The following is a 21,623-nucleotide window of genomic DNA, read 5'->3' as shown; positions in this document are numbered from 1 at the left end:
AGTGTGTTACTGTAGAATTACCAAGTTCCTGAGCACAAATGCACTTTTTGAGGCTGAAATTTTAAAGCAAAATTGAAATAATTGTCAACTACAGCCTACATGGGAGTTCATGAGGTGCTTGCCTGTAAGCGGCCTTAATGGTGGCAACTGGAGGCAGTGTCAGAGAGAAAATTATATTGTTGGCTTTGCTAATATTAGCATTATTTACATTACAATATCCCATACAGTACGTGATTATGGAGTTGGGTTGTGTCAGGCATGAATAGCACCTGCCATGAAATGAGAATTCCTGCCCTTAAGCACTTTTATTCTGTGATAGATAATAATATAGAACAGAAAACCAGGGGGTAGGAGTAAAGGAAGAAAATCATAGGCCTTTACCAATGGAAGTCAAGCAGGAATAGTTAAGGATGTTTTTACCTTCGGTTTCAGCCACAAGAAGGTAATGTAACTGCATATGGTAATCATGTGGTAGACTGTGTCAACTATAGACCTTAGAGACAGCAGTGAAGTGAAGCCTTATGCCAGATGTGCTACGGCAGGGGAGAATAGATGGTCTCTATGTATTCAGAGCTTACAGCTTGTACTCAAGACAACAGAGAAGTACAGATATACAGAAACGAGGATCATGAGGAAATGACAACAGTGCTGTCCAGAGCAATCCTAACCCAGGAGGCACACTGCTTTTAGGGGAGTATCGTGAAGTAAAAGTGACAGTATTAGAAGGCACTGCCTTTTTCTGAAGCACTCTGTCCTCTGAGAATGCATCTTGGAGCACTGAAGTAGAGTCTGACAGGCTTTTGAAGGTCATTAACCTGTCTGTGGTAGCAAGGTTTCCACAATCCCAGTATGCTGTAGGCTGGGGCTATGCATTAAGCACAGATTTGCTGAAAGATGCATCAATCTGTGAACTTGGGCTGTTGTAATATCTGGGTTCAAATCTTAGTTATGCATCTCAAACCCTCTTTATTTTCAAGGTAGAAATATCTATTGTTTTCTGATCTTACACAATTTCATTTGAAACTCATAGTTCTGACTGAAATCCTGTGGTATTGTTTGCCAATAAATATTTCTACTCAAGCTTTGCTAAGCAGTAATATTGACTTCTTAAATCTACCCATGAACCAATTGAACTCAATCAAGCCAGAATGTATACAAAACCCAACTGCCTGAGCTAAAACAGAAATTGGTTAGGGGAGAGACAGTGTCAAAGCAAGGCAACACAGTTTCTCTCAGGTTTCCAAGACTATAAATGTAAACATCAATACTCTTAGGTGATGAAAATATTTGTTGTTTTATCAAGTGGAAGAAGAGCAAACACACCATGTGTTTTATGCTGTGAGGATGCCTCCAGGCAAATGTGAATAACCACGTGTATGCTTATTTTGTTTAAGCTTGGATAATTACAGCTTTTGGAGACGTGTTTAGTCTAATTTGCGCTGCTGTTTTCTGTGGCTGTGATCAACAGTTGCTTCTTAGTTTCCTCATCTTGTATGAAGCGCCTTCCTCTCTGTGAAGTGGGTTGGCTGATGGAGGGGTCTGTTTGTCCATATTTTGCAGGCAAAAAACACAACTCAAAAGCAGTAACTATGAGGGAGCCAAAGAGGGGAGACTTTCCCAGTAGTAACTCCTGTTCTTTTGAAGGGTATCCACGTGTATGTGTTTTAGCTTCAGAGTGATTCTATAGTGCTGGTGGACTTGGCACATGGGTATCGGATGAAAATTAATGGCCCTCGTTCTTTCCTACTGTTTCTAGAGTATCTCCAATTCTCAGGAGCTACAGCCATTTTACTTTTCAATCAAATGTATTATTTCTGCTTTGTACATCTGTTAATCTGTACCTGGAGACATTCTTTTCAATGATACCAGTGGCTCAGGTAAAATACAAAACTCTTCAGGGCTTCTGCTGTTGTGCATGATTGTACTTTAATAGTCAAAATCCTCCTGTAGTGCAGATGCATGAGGAGTGGGAAACATCACTGACGAAGAGGCATTGGGTGAAGAGTGTTGGGAGGAGAGAATGATATTCCCAATAGGAGTGCAGTGGGAAGGAATTATTACTGAGGGAGCTGATACGGTGGGACGATGAGGGCATGGCACCTTCTATGTCAGCTGTGCTTTATTTTCCTCACTCAGATATTTGAGTTTGGTCTTGTCAGGCTTTTGATTAATGTGGTCCGTGGATGGTTAAATTTGTCTGAGTTAAATTTATTAATGTGCACCTTGTTAATAGGAAGCACAAGCCATGCACACTCACAGGAACTGCACATTCACTGCATACTAAAGGGAAGAAAAATGGGCTGCTGTTTTTCTTCATTACGCTTAGTTTATGTGAGGTTTGATGTTCACTTGGGTTACTTTCTCCTTCCGCTCTTTCTGTCTTGCATTTATGTGATGGCGGTGTGCTGAATTATTCTTATTAAATTCTCAATTCTGAAACTGAAATAAGGAAGAAAGAAATGAGCCAGGAACTCTTTGCATCCCTGCTTTTTGTGTTTCTGTCATTCAGCAGCTCAGTTGCAAACAACACATTTGCTCAAACTTTGCAGATTTCTGAGGGCTGGAAGAGAAACTCTGAGGAAGGACAGTGGTTTGTGCTGAGCTTTACAGCCACACAGATGTGTACATATTAAAACTGGGAGGCTCTACTTTCTTGGTGGAACTTGCCCTTCCTGCCATCCCTGTAAGAAAGGGTGTCTTTGCTGTTCAGTTCAAGTAGTATCTCACATAGACTTGTGATAAAGCTTTAAAGATTTTCCCAATCTGACCATATGTAATAAGCACCAATGATGAGATGAAGGGATTGTTTTTCTTTTCTGTCATCTATCTTTTTCCACATCCCTCTTTCTCTCCTTACTCCTTCTCATAGAATTACAGCATCTTCATGATGAGGGGGACTTTGCAAGAGGGATCGGTTCTCAACATCAACATTTGAAATGTTCTCTAATAAATGCAGAAGCAGTGAGAATGACAAAGCTTGAAAATTGGGTGCTTAGTTAGTTTAATAGGAGCTTTCAGAGCTCTGATTTTCTTGGGTTTGCTGCTCCAAACGAGGGTATTGTTAACACTGTGTGTGTGTACTTAGTAGTTTGCAAACCCTTAATTTACAGTGTTATGCATTCAAATATGCAGTATGTGACTGCATTCTACTAAGCCTCTCAGACAGACAGTTTATCACTGCAATTAACTTCTGCTCATTAGAATAATCTTTATTATTCCTAGTTGTTGACTTGCATGCTCCAGTTTTTAACAGATACAGACAATTGCAAACTTGCAGATAGTGCCTAGTCTCATCAATATTTCCTATATTTCTTCTGTAGGTGCCATTTTTTAGTACTGAGATGTGCACGAGCCTAGAATGTAATAAAATGGCATGTTTGTCATGGCTAAAACTGACTTCAATGGTACAGAAATCTGTCACATCTAGTTCTTCTTTCACGTCAAAGGCTGAGTTTATCAGTTTGGTGGGAAGAACAAGTTTATGTATTTCAGGAAGATTAAATGAACTCAAGCTGTAATCTCCAGGAGATGATGAACATGGTAATGCACAGTGATCCCCTCTTAGACAAGAACTGAACTTTAATGAAAGATTTTCTTCAGCTGATTTGTACCTGTAGCATTGTACTGCTGAGGCATTAAAATGTTTAAAACATGAAGACTTAACTTCATGCCTACAAGATGCCCATAGGGATGACGGAATGGCTCTTTGTCTCTTTGTGTTCATTCAAGTGGAAGGTGATGTTTAATTACGATGGGAAGAGAACTAATAACTTGGAGCATTCACTACAAATATGAAAATAAATCAGGAAGAAAGTGGGTACAGCAGCAGTTCCTCCAATCTATCATCCTGAGTTTCTGAGCCAAAATAAATGCCTGGGAAGGCAAAGGTGAAAACTGATTCTTTGGGTACGCTGCAGCAAGCAGGAGCCAATAAGGCTGTGAAGGATAGCTGACTGGTCTCTGCAGGCTGTAGGTTACTGCTGTAAATGGCAGAGCAACTGGGCAGATTAACTCTTCTCCGAAGAGGTTTAAGTATCACATCTATCTAATCATACATGGGTGATGATAAACTTCTATTCTAGTAAAGACAGTAGAGTGCATCAGTGCATTCCTGATGTTAAGAGTGACTGAATTGAAAACACTGAGTATAAAAGGAGTGTTCAGAGAGAGATTGTTCACTCTGTGCTACTATTCCGGGTTTACTATATAAGCATCCCTCAGGAGGTGTTTCCTTGGCTGCACACTGAGGTGGAGTGGGCTGGCTGTCCTCTTCAGTTAGAGAGGGAAAAAGAGAGGTCATTTCTAAAGCAATGTAGAGTATAATCAACTGGAATGGTGCCTACTACAAGAGGGTAACTGAAACACAAAGGAATTCATTAAGGAATAAAGATTTCCTTTATTCTGTAGTTACACAGCTACATGCCACTGGCTGATGACCATCAGCTTTACTGCATTCTCATCTCAAAGACGTGTCTTATGTTACCATAGGGGTCAATCCTGCATCCACTGAGAATACGTGGACATTGTTATTTCTGCAGAGTGGAACGGGGCAGTCGTTGTTTATGGTATCACAAATAAAGTAATTGGAAAGCACTCTTCATGGCTGATAGTATTGTGGTGACTCTGTAAATAGTACTGATAATATGCTGTGCTGTGAGCATTTCCCTGAGCCCACATACCTGATGAGCGCCCTTACAGCAGTTTCCACAGCTCTATACAGATGAATGCTGGGGGTTAAAGTTAAACCTGAATGTCCTAGATAATTAGCAGCAGCGAAAAGGAAAATAAAGCAAAATACGGTGCTGGCAAATGGATTTACATCTGTAACAGCTGTCACTTGGAATTAACTCTTTAGTCGTTGCTTGTCCTCATTATGTAACGCTGCAGAAGCCATTATGGAAATTATTATAAAGAGACAATGACACCTCCTGGAGTTAAATGTGATCTTTTTGGGAGCTGAAATGCGTTTTCTGGTTGAGTGTGTTTCTAATGATGGAAAGGGTAATTTTTTTGGAATAAGGAAGGGAAGGATGCTTGTGCCCTTTGGATCTCTAATGCTTCTAGAACTAAATGAGGGGCTAAGTGACGCTAATGAGGAGTACTTAACTTAGTCTCAACATATAGAATGAGAAAGAGGCTGTTGTTTGGAGGAAACATTCTTGCATTTCTCAATCTGCTTAAGTTAGTCTGATGGTTGCTTTGCAGCTTTCATCTTAGAAAGAAGCAAGCTCCTTTGCTTGTAAATGCAATTTACGGCAAGGAACAGTTCCTCAGCAAAGAACAGCAGAGGATGTGAATTGCTAAGGCCACTTGTGCAAGATACTGGGAAATAATGATCATGTGGAAAATGTACACAGTTTAATTAAGCACATTGATTACATCAATATGATTCAAACAGTTTAGTGCTCCAATCAACGTAATCTCATTAAATGTAATTCAGGTCTCGATAATTGATTAATAATGCATTATAGTTTATGAATTATTGACTCTGAGTTATTATAACTGTGCCTGCTCCCCGCGTGGCAACTAGTGTTGCATATTAATTATGAAAGGTTCATGCTCTCTTCTCTTGAATAACTTTTTCAAAGCTGGAGATGACATATCTTCTAATGAAACAAGGATCAAATTAGATCAATGCCTTATTGGAGTTGGCCCACCCAAAAGGAAAATGCATTCTTTAAAGGAAGCTGTCATCTAACACTGTTGTAATAGAGAGGTAGAATGACCTGCTTTGATTAGTAATGATCTTTCCAGCAGCCAGAAGAAATGCCCATAGCAACTGAGCTGGAGTGCTAACCTAGTACTGTGCTGGTTGGACACAGTTCACAACAGCAAGCACATCTGATCTCTTAATGTCATCTCATCTGTAACTCTTCCAATACGGACACATACACCCACCCCCATAGACATTGCTTCTGAACCCCTAGGTATCCCCCATATGCCAACTGCTCATAGAGCAATACAGTATTCCCTGTTTCTAAGTGTTGAGTGGTTTCTGTGAAAAGGATGGAAGCTTTTATAATGGCATTTATATGTCACAAGGCTCATACAAGAAAAACGCCATTACTACTATTGATAAAAGTCTTGGGAAGAGAGCAAGAACTTAAGAGAACATCCGCTCCTCAAATAGAAGCCCCTGGTTAGATGATATTGATGATGTTTCCATGAATGTAAACAGCAGATGTTGTTTCTGGTTGTCCTTCTGCCCACCCAAGTTCTTAATGTGATACAAATTGCATCTTATGTGGAGTGCACTACCACTGCATTTCCTTAATATTCCATTTACAAGATCTGTGCTGCCTTTTCTTTTCCTCCCTTCTTGGTTTATTCATTTACTTTTGGTATCTATCTCTTACCTGTGATTGCATTTAAAAACAAACAGATTTCAGTGTGTATAGAAATTGAATGAGATGATGATTATAGCAAACTGAGGAGAAAAAAAAACAAACACAGTTTTTGCTTGATATGTCCTCATCAGTGCATTTTATATGTCCTGTACAGCTGAAGACTTGCTCCTAATTTGCAGAGGTGCTGGTTTCTTGCTTCTTACCAAGCACTTTGTTGTTGGTGATAGTAAGTCAGCTGTTGTGAAAACTGTGATCTGTTTGAATGCAGCGGAGGAGAACGGCTGAATAAACTTGTCATGTATTCTGCAGTGCTAAACAGAGAGCTGAGAAGATGAACAACTACTGCTCAAACAGGCAGTTTGTCAAGCATCTGAAGCCAAAGGGAAGGTCTCCAGACATCTAATGCTGACAATGCCTGCCCTACATTTCTCCAGATTATCTTTCAATTTGAAACACATTTTCTCTCCTCTTTGTTCCAAGACATTCATAAACTTTCCGTATCCTTATCATGTCCTTTCCAGAGAGGAAATATTTTCATTATCAGAAGCATTTTCTGGAATATATTAGCTAAGTCTTTCTGGTTAGTCTGGACTCAGACTAGAATGATGCTTAACATTGGTTATAGTCTATTTTCATTTTCCAGGATAATAGAGCCTTTTCTGAGACATTAATGAATTAAATATCCTGAAAGTCTAAATCAGTATGCAACTTTCTAGTATGGAGCAGGATGAGGTTTGGGGGGTTCATGTGGATTTCATGTATTAAAGCAATATAGAGACAGCTGTGTGTCATAAACCCCCAGTGCTCTTTACAAGCTTCTGTAGGAGTAATAAGCTGTCCAAATTCTCACCTTCACAGAAAGGGGGAAAATAATCTATCTTCTCTCCTTAAGGGGAAAGGCTTCTGGCAAACCCATAGATATACTGTGCATCCAATTGTCAGCCTGTGTATCTGGTAGAAGTATTGAAATACAGCCCAGCAGAGCCCCCCAGACAGCTTTTACTCCCTGAAACAGTGAATGAACATTGAATTTCTACCAGGTTTCTGTTATCCACTTCAAATCGTGGCATGGAGAAAAAGAAATACCTGAATGTATTTCACGGAGCTGCACATCTCCGCTGCCTGGCCATAAATTGCAGTCACAAGTGGTGCTGCGGGGCATATACTAAAAGGTCAATGTGCTACTGGATAAATTAGCCAGGGAGGCATTTGAATTGAGTTACAGCTTTTCTCAATGTGACAGAGAGAGGGAGAGCATAATTTTAGGGTCAGATTGACTGCAGAGATTATTGCTATAAGCAAAACGCTTGCAAAAAGGGGTGAAGAGTTGATGCTTGTGGCTGAAGGAAACAGCAGAGGTCGGGAAGTGGGTTTGTTCGAGGTGGTTTCAACATTGCCCAGTTAGTGACAAGTGATTGCACTCATTGAGGCCTTGCTGCAGAGTGCAGGGTGGATGGTCTGGAGTTTGCTGGGTTTGTTCCTGCTCACCTATGGCCAATCAGTTGCTTCCAGGCTTCAAGTTCCAGCTGGAGGTTTGGGGCACGTGCTGGGGGGGGGGTTGTGGGTCACGCCATTTTGTCCTTGAGAAATGAGACAGAAGTTCTGATGGTTACCGGGCTGGAGAACTGCTTTGAGGTAAGAAGCTCCAGTTTTGTAGTGGGTAGATGTGCTGTTTGTTCGCAGTGCTCTTTTCAGTCTGATCTGCTGTCTGCTGGGCAATTAAGAAGTATTTTTCCTAAGAAAAGGAGATAAACTGCCGGGCTGTCACGGTGACCAATTGTTCTCCTTTGTTTGGTTGTATCTCCTCATTGCTAACTACCAGGCAAGCTGTGCTGGGGGAGCAAGAGGCAGGAGAGCTGGCAGGTTGCCTTGAGAAACAGAATAACACGTGGCTGGAAAGCTCACCAAGTGTAGCATGTGTATTATCTGATGTCAAACGAGTGTATTTGCTGTCATAAAGAACAACTTTTGTCTCCAGTTACGTATACTGATCTTAATCTAGGTTCACTTTGCTTTCTGATGCCTTTTGATATCATAAGGATAACTGGGCTTTGGCCTTTACTCTGAGCATGTGCAGAAAGTGAGCTTTGCTGCTGCTCTCCTTGTGAACTATTGCTTTTGGTTTGGGAACTCGGAGATAGTTCAGGAGATGATCAGGTCTTGTACAGACTGCTGTCTCATGGTCCTCTAGGTCTTGCATTTTCTGCTCTGTAGCAATGGGCTTCTGCTGTGCAAAGGGGATTGTGTTATCAATGCACTAAGCAAATAAACCATTGGGAAATGCTGTAGGGAACACCTTCTAATGGAAGTTGACCAAACAAGGAGTGAATTACAAGGCATTGATGTTGTTTGGGATGCATGGAGCAGCTTTACTGCCTCTTTGGCAGAGCTGCAGGCAGACTGTTCAGCTGCTCTGCCCACGTTCACACAGGCAGCTCTACGTTCATATGAAACACAGCAAATGGTGTTTTTCTCTGCTAATCCTAATATTAATATACCTGAGAACCCCGGTGGGTGATGAGGCATTTTTGCAATATGTGGCACGCATTTGGTTTTTCCCCTGGTTTTGTATGTGTAATACCAAACACCTGCTGTTAGTAATTCCCACCTGTCAGTTGATTTTGCTGGGATGTTCTCTGCAGATTTTGATCAGATCTGTTTAACTGAGTTTCTTTTCTCTAATTCTAGAATGGGATCATTGTTATGTGAGTGATACAGCCAATCTTATCCCAGTCAAATAAGAACAGCAATATATTGGAACTAGTAGTTTGCAGACACCGCTGGCTGATGCTTTTTGTTGCTTATGATTCCAGAAATGACAATTTGCAATTAATGGGCCGCAATTATATACAAAATGAAATAAGACTGAAAATACCCTATAATGATTTTTAGAATGCTGTGCTGTTAATGAGAGGATTTGTCCATGTCTACATCAAAGAGAGACTTGTTAGCTCTCTGAGCTTGTCCACCTGTTTCTAATACAGAAATAGAAATTGCCAATAAACAAGTGGAGACAGCTGCTATGTTCAGACTGTAAATGTGCTGATAAGATCAACTAGTTGACAAGTGACATGGTAGATACTGTAAAGAGCACCAGGGAGCTAAACTTGGGCTTCTGTATCTCTTTGGAATGCTTTTCATGTGGCTGATGGATGTAGTTTTCTAGGTGACACAACTACACGTGTTGGCACTTTTTCTTTCATTTTAGGCCACTTTTGTTTCTCTGCAACTTCTTATACTTCATTTTGTTATTTTTCCAGAGTTAGGTAACGGAGGGGAAAAAATTCATCATAGTGAATCTCCTGTTTTCCTAATCTGACCTAGAAGAGCAGATAGGATAAAAACACCACCAAGAAAGAAGCAATACACAGAGGAAAGTGTTGGATTTTGAAGTCACCAGTTATCCATTCTATCTATGAGCAGGTCTTCCAGCTACTTGCTTTGCTGGTCTTGTCAGGACTGTTTTCCTTAAGGCGTCTTAGAGATGTTCCATGCCTTTTCTCCCCGCTCTATCTTACATTTATGTTAATGAACTTTACATAATTGAATCAGGTCCCAGAACCAACGGGACGTGTTCCAGATTTTGACTCTTTCCCAAAGAAGCCATTTTCTCTGTATCATTTATCAGAAAATGGTATCTATCAAATCATCAGCGCGTTTAGAATTTAATTTGCTCTCTCAATTGCAGTTGTGCTATTTAGTTATGGGGAAAAAGATGTAATCTCCAGCCACTTTGTAATGTTTCTTTTCACAATCTTGTTCTCTTCTTTCTCCATTGAATTTGTTTAAGAAACTGGTGTAAAGATTTGGTTGCTCAGCTCTGGTGCTGTTTTTGTCTCTTAGAAGCAGGTTGTGCTTTGTGTTTAAGTGCCTGATGAGTAAATGTGATGGTGTGATGGAATCAGGATGGGTTTGGAGGTATGTGGTGACCCACAGGTAGCTGAGGTATCCTTGATGTCTCAGGGAATACATAAAAATGCATTATGAAGTCTTCTTTTGAGGTTTTTCCCCCCAAATTTCTATACTTTTCTTAGTTTCCTTGAGAGAAAACCTATTACAACATCCCATGTCCTCTCCTCATTCTTCCCTTAATCTGGATTTATTGATTTCATATCACGTTTTACTGTTCTACAAACATTACTTTTCTCCCATAGTCTTAAAGCAAGACACAGTAACAGTGGATGCAGGAATATTGTGGCACTCCTTTCAGGTTTGCACATGCTAATGTTAGGAAGAGCAGATGGGTTTTGGTGTGGAAGTGACAGTCATGCTGCAGCATTGTGATGTGGGACAGGTAATGTAACTGAGAGGGGTCTGTATAAATGATGTTTAGGTGCCAGATTCAATTCATTTTAATGGCTTGTGGAAATTATACCAAGTAAAAAACTAAGAGGGGATGCTTTGAAGTTGTGGCTCATGGTTAAAATTTGTTCCTTAAAGGAATGTGGGTAGCACAGAACAGTTTATGACTGGGGTTTTGGAAGCTGGTGTCAAGCTTGAACTTAGTGACTGATGTGTATGTTATCCTTTGGCAGCTTATTTAGTTGTTCTTTAAATCCCTGCTTTATTAACTTGGAATATGCCTGAAACATGTAATTATCAGTTTGTGAACTGTTTCAGGAGATGAGTGAGATGGGGTTTATTATTGTTAGCATCAGACTCCGACAGATTTCCCAGAGGGCCTTTTGGTACCATGGCAATCACCTAACAGACTATAACTAGTGATTGAAGGGAAAATGAAGGAAAAAGGGTTGATGGATAGGATGGCAGAAAGTCCTTAAATACACTGTCGGTCAGGTTGCACCTTCAGGAAATAAAAATGCAGAGAGGCTTTTATTGTAAAAGTGAGGCTGTAGGGATAATATAACAGAAACTATCAGTGCCTTGATTTGTTTCCTTTGTACTTGCTGTGCTGGAGTCATTTCTGAAAAAAAAAAAATGATGTCTTTTATTTTTATAGCATTCCCTTCCCTTGTAGCCTGGTGTAAAAGGTGCAGCCAACACCAAGGTCATCCCTTCCCCTTCTTGACCAGCAGGAGACAGGGTAGACTGTAACAAGATTAGTGTCTCAGCTGCTCTGTCATTTTGTAGTGTTGCAGGTCACCCCATCGGAGCTGGGGAATTTGTATTGCGGCAGAGTAGGAGTGTGTTTGGTAGAGCAGGCGTTGAAGGCCGTTCTTGAAACGCAGTCCTGTAAATCCTGGCCTCTGGCAGCCCAAGCTGTTTAGTTATGTTTTATGAATCAGGTCATATCGTGTCTGTCACAGCTTCCAGATGCCGAACTCCTTCTGTGACAGCTTTGTCAAGTGTTTTGAAAGGGCAAAAAAAAAAAAAACAGCTCGAGGGTCACCGTGGAGGGTAATGCAACGTGCAGGAATTGTTTTTCACAAAGAGCGACTGGCCAGGGGCAAAAGAAGAGTGAGAAATATGAAGAAAGAGGGGGCCTCGGTGGCTGTGGTGCCCTCACTATCCATCATCTCCCGTGTTTAGCACTAACAGACTGTGAATGAGCAATCCACGTAGTGACGTGGAGTCTCTGTACTAACATAGGTGGCGGGCCTGCAAGCAATGCAGAATGTGGATAGACTTGAAACAGCATCCCTGCTCTTAAGTGGTGACTTGCTGCTTAATTTCCTTTACATCTTCCCCTTGCAATCAGAACGCTCTCTGGGCCCACCTTCAAGCTTGTCAAGTGTCTTTCCCACCAGTTGGGATATTACTTGCAATGCAGATACTGTGACCTTATTTGTTAGCTTGTCAAGATATAACTTGAAATTGGGCTCAGCTAAGATACAATAATTGCTGTTTGCACAGGGGGTGATGCTGGCGAGATGCTCCCCATGAGGCCATCTGCTAACCTGTCTCAAATGTAATTTAATAGAAGTCAAATAAAATAAATCAAATTAAAGCATGCAGCTAATGCATGCAAGCTCTGAAATGAATTTGGATTACAAGCAGGCAGTGAGACTAAATAGTTGGTTTCTTCATCCATGAAGAAGGCATGCTGGATAAGACAGTAAACAGAAATAATTGAAGGAGACTCTCAGATTTTGAGGTTGATGGGATATTAGATGACAGGGAGAGATTACTGATATAAGAAGGTTTTTGTTACTAGTATATTCTTGTAGTTAGAAATCGTGAGTTAGAAGTCTTTACAAACAATGTGTTGATGTGCGAAGCTTTGTTAGATGTAGCAGGAAGATAAATCATCTTTGCAGTGCTTGCTGTTAGCTTGTCACGACTGTGATTTACAGGGATTTTCTTTTATTTAAATAAGTGTTTCCTTTAAAAGCATTCCGATAGTTTACAGAGCGGAAGATGAAGTGGCAGCGAATGCTCTGAAATAGAACTGTTTCATTGCAAGTGCTTCATTTCAAGTAAGGATTTGTTCAGACTGTGAAGAATGGCTGAGCTGCAGTGGAAGGATTCCTTGGCAACATAAATTGGAAGAGTTCTGCTAGGAAAATGTTGGGTTGAATATACAAGGAGGCACCAGAATTGGAGAAACATATCAGGCAGTATCAGCTTCACAAACATATAGTGTAAGTCTGCATTGTTTGTAGTAGGCATCAGAAATTCAAACTGATCAGCAGCCATCATTCATGCTGTTAAATTATTTGACAAAAAAGAACCTTCTGGAGATTGTATTCAAAACAGAATATCACTTATGAAGATAGGAATTAAAGAACAAACTGATCTCTTGTGTGAAAACTCCCACTTTAATGATACATAGCGTGTTATTAAGGAAAAGCAATTGGGTGCTGGACATTGTGTTCACTTCTGTTAGTTTTCCTTCTGGAGCTGATAAGACTGTTTCACAACCTGACTCCTTTATTCAGGTATACCTTTATTCCATGCTTTGTAGCAACTTCTGGGGCAAAAAATTATATATATATTTCATTTGTCCAACCTTCCTACTAGTAGACCTAAGAGGAGACAGTTTTCCTCTGCCCAGTAGTCTTCCTGGCTTGATGTTCCACTCCCAATAGTGATTGATGTAGAAAGGTGTGATTCATCAGAAATCTCTTCACTGAATGGAAGATCTTCCTGATCTCATGGTGGCTGCACAGTGTCTTGGCATACACACACTGGTTGAAATTTCCTCATGCTATCTACTTTATTGCAATGGCGAATCTTGCTTTATCTATCTTTCTGCCAAGTATGCTGAGATTCTGATTATGCCATAGGATCTCAGTTGCCTGATCATCTTGATGATATGTAAGTATTGCTTAGTTCTGAGCTTGCCTGTGAGCTCCAAGGTTCATCCGTGTTCTCTTGGAAAACTGATGTTCTGTCCATGATCTAAACAGCTACTGAGGAGCCTTTGATTTGAGGGTTTGAACACAAGCTGTTAAAACACTGCAGTGTTTCCAAGTCGCTCTTTAGCCAGGGGAATACAGATTAGGAGCAGCCACTAACATTGAATTGACAGTTCTCCTAAACACTTTTTTTTTTTACGTGCGTGATCAAGTTCCATTAATCATGTTTTAGACACAAACACTGGCTCATTCCACTTAATTCTTTATCAAGACAACACTGTATATCTAGAAGTAAGCTTGTCCAGGCTGAAGGATACATCAGTCCTCACCATTGGAGGGTGGGCAGCAGGACTCCCTGAAAGACCTTCTACGTTATTCCCCTACTTTCAATTTCTTACTCAATTCTCTGAGTTCATCTGAGCTCTTGCTGTCAAGATAAGATTAATTGTTATGAACTGGGAGACAGTTCTTGCTTATTAGTCTCTTTATATGGGAAGAGAGAATTGCTTTTGGGATATTCTACAATATGGGGTAGGTAGACTTGGACAGCAGTGATTCCCCAATTGAGGTCCTTTATTGAGAAGCTCTTGGTGAAATGAAGTGTTAGAAGGTGTATTTTCTAGACTTTGTTTTCTTTCCTTTTTCTCTTTTCCTATGAGTTTTTAGGTGTAACAAGACACACAAGTTCATACTCTCCCAGCTTGCTAACTGAGGAGAAATGCAGGATAATATTTTAAGAAACATTCCCTGTCAGAATATTTCTAGAGCGGTGGAGTGATAAATATCAAATCAACTGAAGACCAGAATTTAATTTTTCCCATCTGAGCCAATCTACGATGCTTTTTATCTTGACAAAAAATTGATATTTTATCCCTTTGATAATGGGAGGCTCTGATTTCACTTCCTTTTAATATATCTCATTTCTTATGAGCCATTCCCTGAGGAAGACCTCAAGTCAGAGGCAGAGATGGATCTGTACCTCTTAAAGACACAACCCATGTTTAAGAATGAGCACTGCTTTATGCTGCTGGTGGGATTAGGTGGGTTTAAATTCTTCTCTTTACTACAGAATGTGTCTCACGTAGAGCAGAAGAGCTCGAGGGACTACACAACACAGCTTGTTTCCCTGTTAAATTTGGCTGGTAGTCCCAATGGTGAAAGAAATAGTGACAGTGCTCTGTTTTCCACGCCCATCGTAGGGCCAACAGGTATCATTTCATGTCCCACGCTGATCTTAGCTTCATGGAGTAAAGAAACACTGGGCAAAACATTGAATCATTTGCACACCGTTCCTCACCTGCCCAGATTCCCACAAGGTGCTTTTCCAGAAAAAAATAAGGGCTTCAGGGGTAGATCCATAGGAATGAGTAAGAAAACAAATGCCTGTCGGGTTATCTCTGTCTCCAGCCTCTGTGAGGCTGTTATGTACAGAATGGCTTCTAGTGCTCAGGGCAATGTATATTTAATGTTAACTTCTACTTTCTCCACGGGGGAAACTCTTCATATAATTCACTGATATTCAACTTCTGCAAAGTTTCGTCCTGTTAACCCTGGCTTCGCCATAGTTGAGTGTTCTAAGCAACTACTTTTGGTACTGTGCCTGTTCTCTGAGTGATGGCAATGAAGGGCAGGGGAATGCTGCACTGGGGTGAAGGCTGTCTCTCATAAGGAGAAGAAATGGGTTGAGGTGTAAGTCAGCGTGAGAGACGTTTACTCCTGGAGTGTGCCCTGGGTGCATCCTATTGTTTGTGATCGCTACTGCAGACTGTCCATCTGCTACCCTTGATTTCTACAGAGAAGCTATTAATGACATCCACAGAGCTGGGGATGTGGCCCATGGGCAGCTTATGGCTCAGAATTCAAAGCTCTGCTGCTCTGCCCTGAAGATGCAAAGTCAGCTTGATCCCTTTAGGGATCTCAGATAGGCAGAGGTTTCTCTAGCTGAGAATGTCACCAGAAAGTGCAGAGGAGTTGTTGTTCTCACAATATAGAAATATGCCCTGCAAATGAGATAGATGGGCTATGAGTGAGCAGTGTATGTGTAGGATAAAATGCAAAATAAAGGGTGAAAATATTGCTGTTTTGAGGCTGAAACCTTATTAAAGTCCTGTCTGTCCGATTTGGGCAAATTCTTTCTAAAGTATCATGTGTCACCAAAATCCCATTAAACTGTCACATAAATTATCAGAGTTTCCTTTTCCCATCAGCGTGGATTACCCAGGGAGATATTTTATGACAATGGAAACTTTCTCAGTCTGCTTCTCCTGCCTGATTTCATTTCAGATGAAATCCTTCTCTCAGAAAATAGCCAGTGGATTTCATAGCTCTGTGGATTTCTTTGCTTTGCCTTTGCAGCACTTATCCTGCAGGTCTCTGCTGCTCTCGTGTCCTGCCTATACTTCATTTTACGTATGGGACAGTTTAGGGCAATGGTTCCACTGCTTTGCTCATCCTGAATGAGCATATTGTTGCAGTCTGTTTTATGGATCTCCAGTGTCTTCTGCATCTGCTGACTGCATCTTCTACTGTTTCTACAAGGCAATCTATGTTTTTCTCACATAGACTGAAAAACATATGGACTGATGATTAGTAGTAGAAAATACATGCTAGTAGGAAATACTTGGATACCTGAAATTACCTGGTGCTGCAGGAAAAAAAATAATCTCAAGCCAATCTCAGGATCCAAGAGTTGGTTTCAGTGGTATAGAGGGCATTCTTGGACCTAATTTCTAAACCTGTAGCTAGGATGACCTATGTGATAATAGACTTAGCACTGATTCTACTCTGAGCTCTGTGGTGGAGTATCTTCATACAGAACTTTTATAGACAAAGACTAGCGGGAGGGTAGTGTAAATATGGAGGCACACATGAATGCAGTCAAGTTACTGTAGATAGGTTTAGCAGATAGACAATAACACTGTTGTTTCTTCTCTGTTCATCTTTCCTTTTCTAGCTTAAAATCCATTTTCCCTAATTTTCTTAATACATTGTTAACACCAAACATGTTATCGTTCCTTAATGGCTTTTTCACCAGTTTAAATTTTTAAACTTTGGTGGCCAGCAGTAGACACCATACTTAAGCAAGTTGTTTTTGTTTCATTGGGTTGAACAAGGTGGGGAAAAAAAGACCAATAGAACAGCATTACTTGTGTTAGCTGAGACATTGATGTTAGTGTGTCCCAGAAGGAGAAATGTCATTTTTGGGAATTTATTTACATCATCAGCTCATCCAGTATAATCCCCAGTTGTTTTTGGCAGTAATCCTTGCTAGCCAGCTGTCCTCCGTCTTAATTTGATTCCGATGGAATTTGTCTCAATACTCTGTCTCTGGATATTGCCGCCAGGCTAGACTGAGAATGTGTGGCATACAATCGTGGATGGGAACGTTCTTACCCTACAGTAAATGCAAGGTTAGTTTGTGATGAGTACCTGTGAAGCTAACATTAGCAGCAATATAATAGGTATGCAGTTTAAATTTTGAAACTCAGTTGTATATGCATAGCTCAGAGGACTGGCAGAGTGAGATAAAGAATGCCAATGAATGTTGAGTTGCATATCTGGTTCAAAATGCAGTGGTTGTAATATCATGCTATACTAATGCAGATGCAACTGCTTAGATGGAGATGTTAGTTAAAAACTTAAACAGTATTCAAAGCATTGAGGACTTTAAGCACTGTGGTTTCTCAGCAATGAGGTTCCTAAGCATTGAGGTTTCTAACCAATGAGGATTCTAAGCTAAGCATTGAGGATTCTACGCATTGTGGTTTCTAAGCATTGAGGATTCTAAGTTAAGCATTGAGTATGCTAAGCATTGAGGATGCTAAGCATTGAGGATTCTAAGCATTGAGGTTTCTAAGCGTTGAGGATTCTAAGCTAAGCATTGAGGATTCTAAGTATTGAGTATTCTAAGCATTAAGGATTCTAAGCATTGAGGATTCTAAGCTAAGCATAGAGAATGCTAAGCATTGAGGTTTCTAAGCATTGAGGATTCGAAGCTAAGCATTGAGGATGCTAAGCATTGAGGATGCAAAGCACTGAAGATTCTAAGCTAAGCATTGAGGATTCTAAGTATTCTGTATTCTAATCATTAAGGTTTCTAACCATTGAGGATTTTAACCACATAGGTTTCTAAGCAATGAGGTTCCTAAGCATTGAGAATTCTAAGCAAAGCATTGAAGATTTTAAGCATTGAGGTTTCTAAGCAATGAGGATTCTAAGCATTGAGGTTTCTAAGAATTAAGGTTTCTAAGCAATGAGGATGCTAAGCATTAATGTTTGTAAGCATTGAGGATGCAAATCATTGAGGATGCAAAGCATTGCGGTTTCTAAGCAGGGAAGTTTCTAAGCATTGAGGTTTTTGCTAAGCAAACAGGTTGCTAAGCATTGATCTTTCTAAGCATCAAGGATTCTAAGCATTGAGGATCCCAACCTAAGCATTGAGGATGTTAAGCATTGAGGATTCTAAGCATTGAGTTTTCTAAGCTAAGCATTGAGGATGCTAAGCATTGAGGATTCTAAGCATTGAGGATTCTAAGCATTGAGGATTCTAAGCTAAGCATTGAGGATTCTAAGCATTGAGGATGCTAAGCATTGAGGATGCTAAGCATTGAGGTTTCTAAGCTATTGAGGATGCTAAGCATTGAGGATGCTAAGCATTGAGGTTTCTAAGCAGTGAGGTTTCTAAGCATTGAGGTTTTTTAGCTAGAAAACAGGATGCTAAGCATTGAGCTTTCTAAGCATTAAGGATTCTAAGCATTGAGGATTCTAAGCTAAGCATTGAGGATGCTAAGCATTGAGGTTTCTAAACTTTGAGTATGCTAGCATTGAGGATTCTAAGCACTGAGTAAGCAAGGAGATTTCTAAGCATGGAGGAATCTGAGCATTGTGGATTCTGAGCTAAGCAATGACGATTCTAGCATTGAGGTTTCTAAGCATTGAGGAATCTAAGCATTCAGGTTTCTAAGCATTGAGGTTTCTAAGCTTTAAGGACTTTATGCATTGAGATTTCTAAACATTAAGGACGCTAAGCATTGAGGATTCTAATCATCAAAGGTTTCTAAGCATTGAGGTTTGTAAGCATTGAGGAACATTGATGATAAGCAATAAGGACTCTATGCATTGAGGATTCTAAGCGTTCAGGTTTCTAAGCATTGAGGTTTCTAAAAATAAAGGACTATAAGCATTGAGGTTTCTATGCTTTAAGGGCTCTACGCCTTGAGGATTCTACGCCCTGAGGATTCTACGCCCTGAGGATTCTACGCCTTGGGGATTCTACGCCTTGGGGATTCTACGCCTTGAGGATTCTACGCCTTGGGGATTCTACGCCTTTGAGGATTCTACGCCTTGGGGATTCTACGCCTTGGGGATTCTACTAAGCCTTGGGGATTCTACGCTTGGTGTTACTTCTTGAGGATCTACGCCCTGAGATGTCTACGCCTGGGGATTTCTACGCCTTGAGGATTCTACGCCCTGAGGATTCTACGCCTTGGGGATTCTACGCCTTGAGGATTCTACGCCTTGAGGATTCTACGCCTTGGATTCTACGCCTTGGGGATTCTACGCCTTGGGGATCTAACGACTGAGGATTCTACGCCCTGAGGATTCTACGCCCCTGAGGATTCTACGCCTTGGGATTCTACGCCTTGGGGATTCTACGCCTTGGGGATTCTACGCCTTGAGGATTCTACGCCTTGGGGATTCTACGCCTTGGGGATTCTACGCCCTGAGGATTCTACGCCCTGAGGATTCTACGCCTTGGGGATTCTACGCCTTGAAGGATTTCTACCGCCTGAGGATTCTACGCCCTTGGGATTCTACGCCTTGGGGATTCTACGCCTTGGGGATTCTACGCCTGAGGATTCTACGCCCTGAGGATTCTACGCCTTGAGGATTCTACGCCCTGAGGATTCTACGCCCTGAGGATTCTACGCCCTGAGGATTCTACGCCTTGAGGATTCTACGCTAAGCATTGAGGACTCTAAGCATTGACGTTTCCAATCATTAAGGATACTAAGCATTGAGGTATCTAAGCCATGAGGATTCTAAGCATTGATGATTCTAATCTAAGCATTGAGGATGCTAAGTATTGAGGTTTCTAAGTTTTAAGGACTCTGTGCATTGAGGTTTCTAAGCACTGAGGATTCTAAGCATTGAGGATTCTAAGCTAAGCATTGAGGATGCTAAGCATTGAGGATGCTAAGCATTGAGGTTTCTAAGCTAAGCATTGAGGATTCTAAGCAAAGCATTGAGGATTCTAAGCTTTGAGGTTTCTAAGCATTGAGGATTCTACGCAAAGCATTGAGGATGCTAAGCATTGAGGATGCTAAGCATTAAGGATTCTAAGCATTGAGGTTTCTAAGCATTGAGGATTCTATGCATTGAGGTTTCTAAGCATTGAGGATTCTAATCTAAGCATTGAGGATGCTAAGCATTGAGGATGCTAAGCATTGAGGATTCTAAGCATTGAGGATGCTAAGCATTGAGGCTGCTAAGCTTTGAGAATGGAAAGCAATGAAGATTCTAAGCATTGAGGGTTCTAAGCATTGATGATTCTATGCTATGCATTGAGCATGCTATGCCATGAGGTTTCTAAGCATTGAGGTTTCTAAGCTGAGCATTGAGGATTCTAAGCATTGAGGTTTCTATGCATTAACGACTCTATGCATTGAGCTTTCTAAGCAGTGAGGTTTCTAAGCATTGAGGATTCTAAACATTGACGTTTCTATGCTTTAAGTTTTCTATGCATTGAGGTTGCTAAGCATTAAGGACTCTATGCATTGTGGTTTCTAAGCTTTGTGGTTTCTATGCAATAAGGTTTCTCATCGTTGAGGATTCTAAGCAATGAGGTTTCTAAGCATTGAGGTTTCTAAGCATTGAGGTTTGTAAGCATTGAGGATGCTAAGCATTGAGGATTCTAAGCTAAGCACTGAGGATTCTATGCATTGAGGTTTCTAAGCATTGAGTTTTCTAAGCATTGAGGATTCTAAGCATTGAGGGTTCTAAGCATTGAGGGTTCTAAGCATTGAGGACTCTATGCATTGACGTTTCTAAGCATTGAGCTTTCTAAGCATTAAGGACTCTTTTCATTGAGGATTCTAAGCATTGGGGATTCTATGCATTGAGGATACTAAGCATTCAAGATGCTAAGCATTGAGGATTCTAAGGTAAACATTGAGGGTTCTAAGCATTGACGATTCTAAGCACTGAGGATACTAGGTTAAGCATTGTGGGTTCTATGAATTGAGGTTTCTAAAGCATTAAGGACTCTGTGCATTGAGGTTTCTAAGCATTAAGGATGCTAAGCATTGAGGATGCTAAGCATTACGGATTCTAAGACATAAAGATTCTATGCATTGAGGATTGCAAGGTTTGAGAATGCTAAGCACTGAGGATTCTAAGCATTGAGGTTTCTAAGCATTAAGGACTCTAATCTTTGGGGATTCTAAGCATTGAGGATTTTAGGCATTGAGGATTCTAAGCATAGCATTGTGGATTCCAAGTATTGAGGATTCTAAGCATTAACGACTCAATGCATTGAGGTTTCAAAGCATTGAGGGTGCTGAGCAATGAGGATGCTAAGCAATGAGGATTCTAAGCTTTGAGGTTTCTAAGCCTTAAGAAGTCTAAGTACTGAGCTTTCTAAGCATTGAGGATTCTAAGCATTAAGGACGCTATGCAGTGAGGTTTCTTAGCATTAAGGATGCTAAGGATTGAGGTTTCAAAGCAAGAAAGTTTCTCAGCGTTGAGGATTCTAAGCAATGAGGATTCTACGCATTGAGAATTCTAAGCATTGAGGTTTATAAGCTAAGCATTGAGGATGCTGAGCATTGAGGATTCTAAGCATTGAGGATTCTAAGCTATGCACTGAGGTTTCTAAGCATTAGGGATGCTAAGCATTGAGGTTTCAGAGCAATAAAATTTCTAAGCAATGAGGATTCTACGCATGGGATTCTAAGCAATGAGGTTTCAAAGCAAAGAATGGAGGATGCTAAGCAATGGGTATTACTAATCATGAAAG

General features: G+C 40.7%; 1 protein-coding gene across 1 annotated transcript in view; it reads left to right on the top strand.

Annotated features, from left to right (window-relative positions):
* Nucleotides 1-18,950, top strand: part of AGBL1 (ATP/GTP binding protein like 1) — a 96,766-nt gene extending 77,816 nt beyond the window's left edge. The window contains exon 19 of the mRNA XM_032446924.1: nt 18,810-18,950. Within this exon, the coding sequence (XP_032302815.1) occupies nt 18,810-18,856 (47 nt within the window). The 3' untranslated portion in view covers nt 18,857-18,950. The remainder of the gene's footprint in view (nt 1-18,809) is intronic.
* Nucleotides 18,951-21,623: the final 2,673 nt, after the last annotated feature.

The sequence above is a fragment of the Coturnix japonica genome, chromosome 10 (genome assembly GCF_001577835.2).
Source record: "Coturnix japonica isolate 7356 chromosome 10, Coturnix japonica 2.1, whole genome shotgun sequence".
In the NCBI taxonomy this organism is placed as follows: domain Eukaryota; kingdom Metazoa; phylum Chordata; class Aves; order Galliformes; family Phasianidae; genus Coturnix; species Coturnix japonica.
The sequence above is the reverse complement of the archived record's forward strand: the minus strand, read 5'-3'. Positions and strand labels throughout refer to the sequence as shown.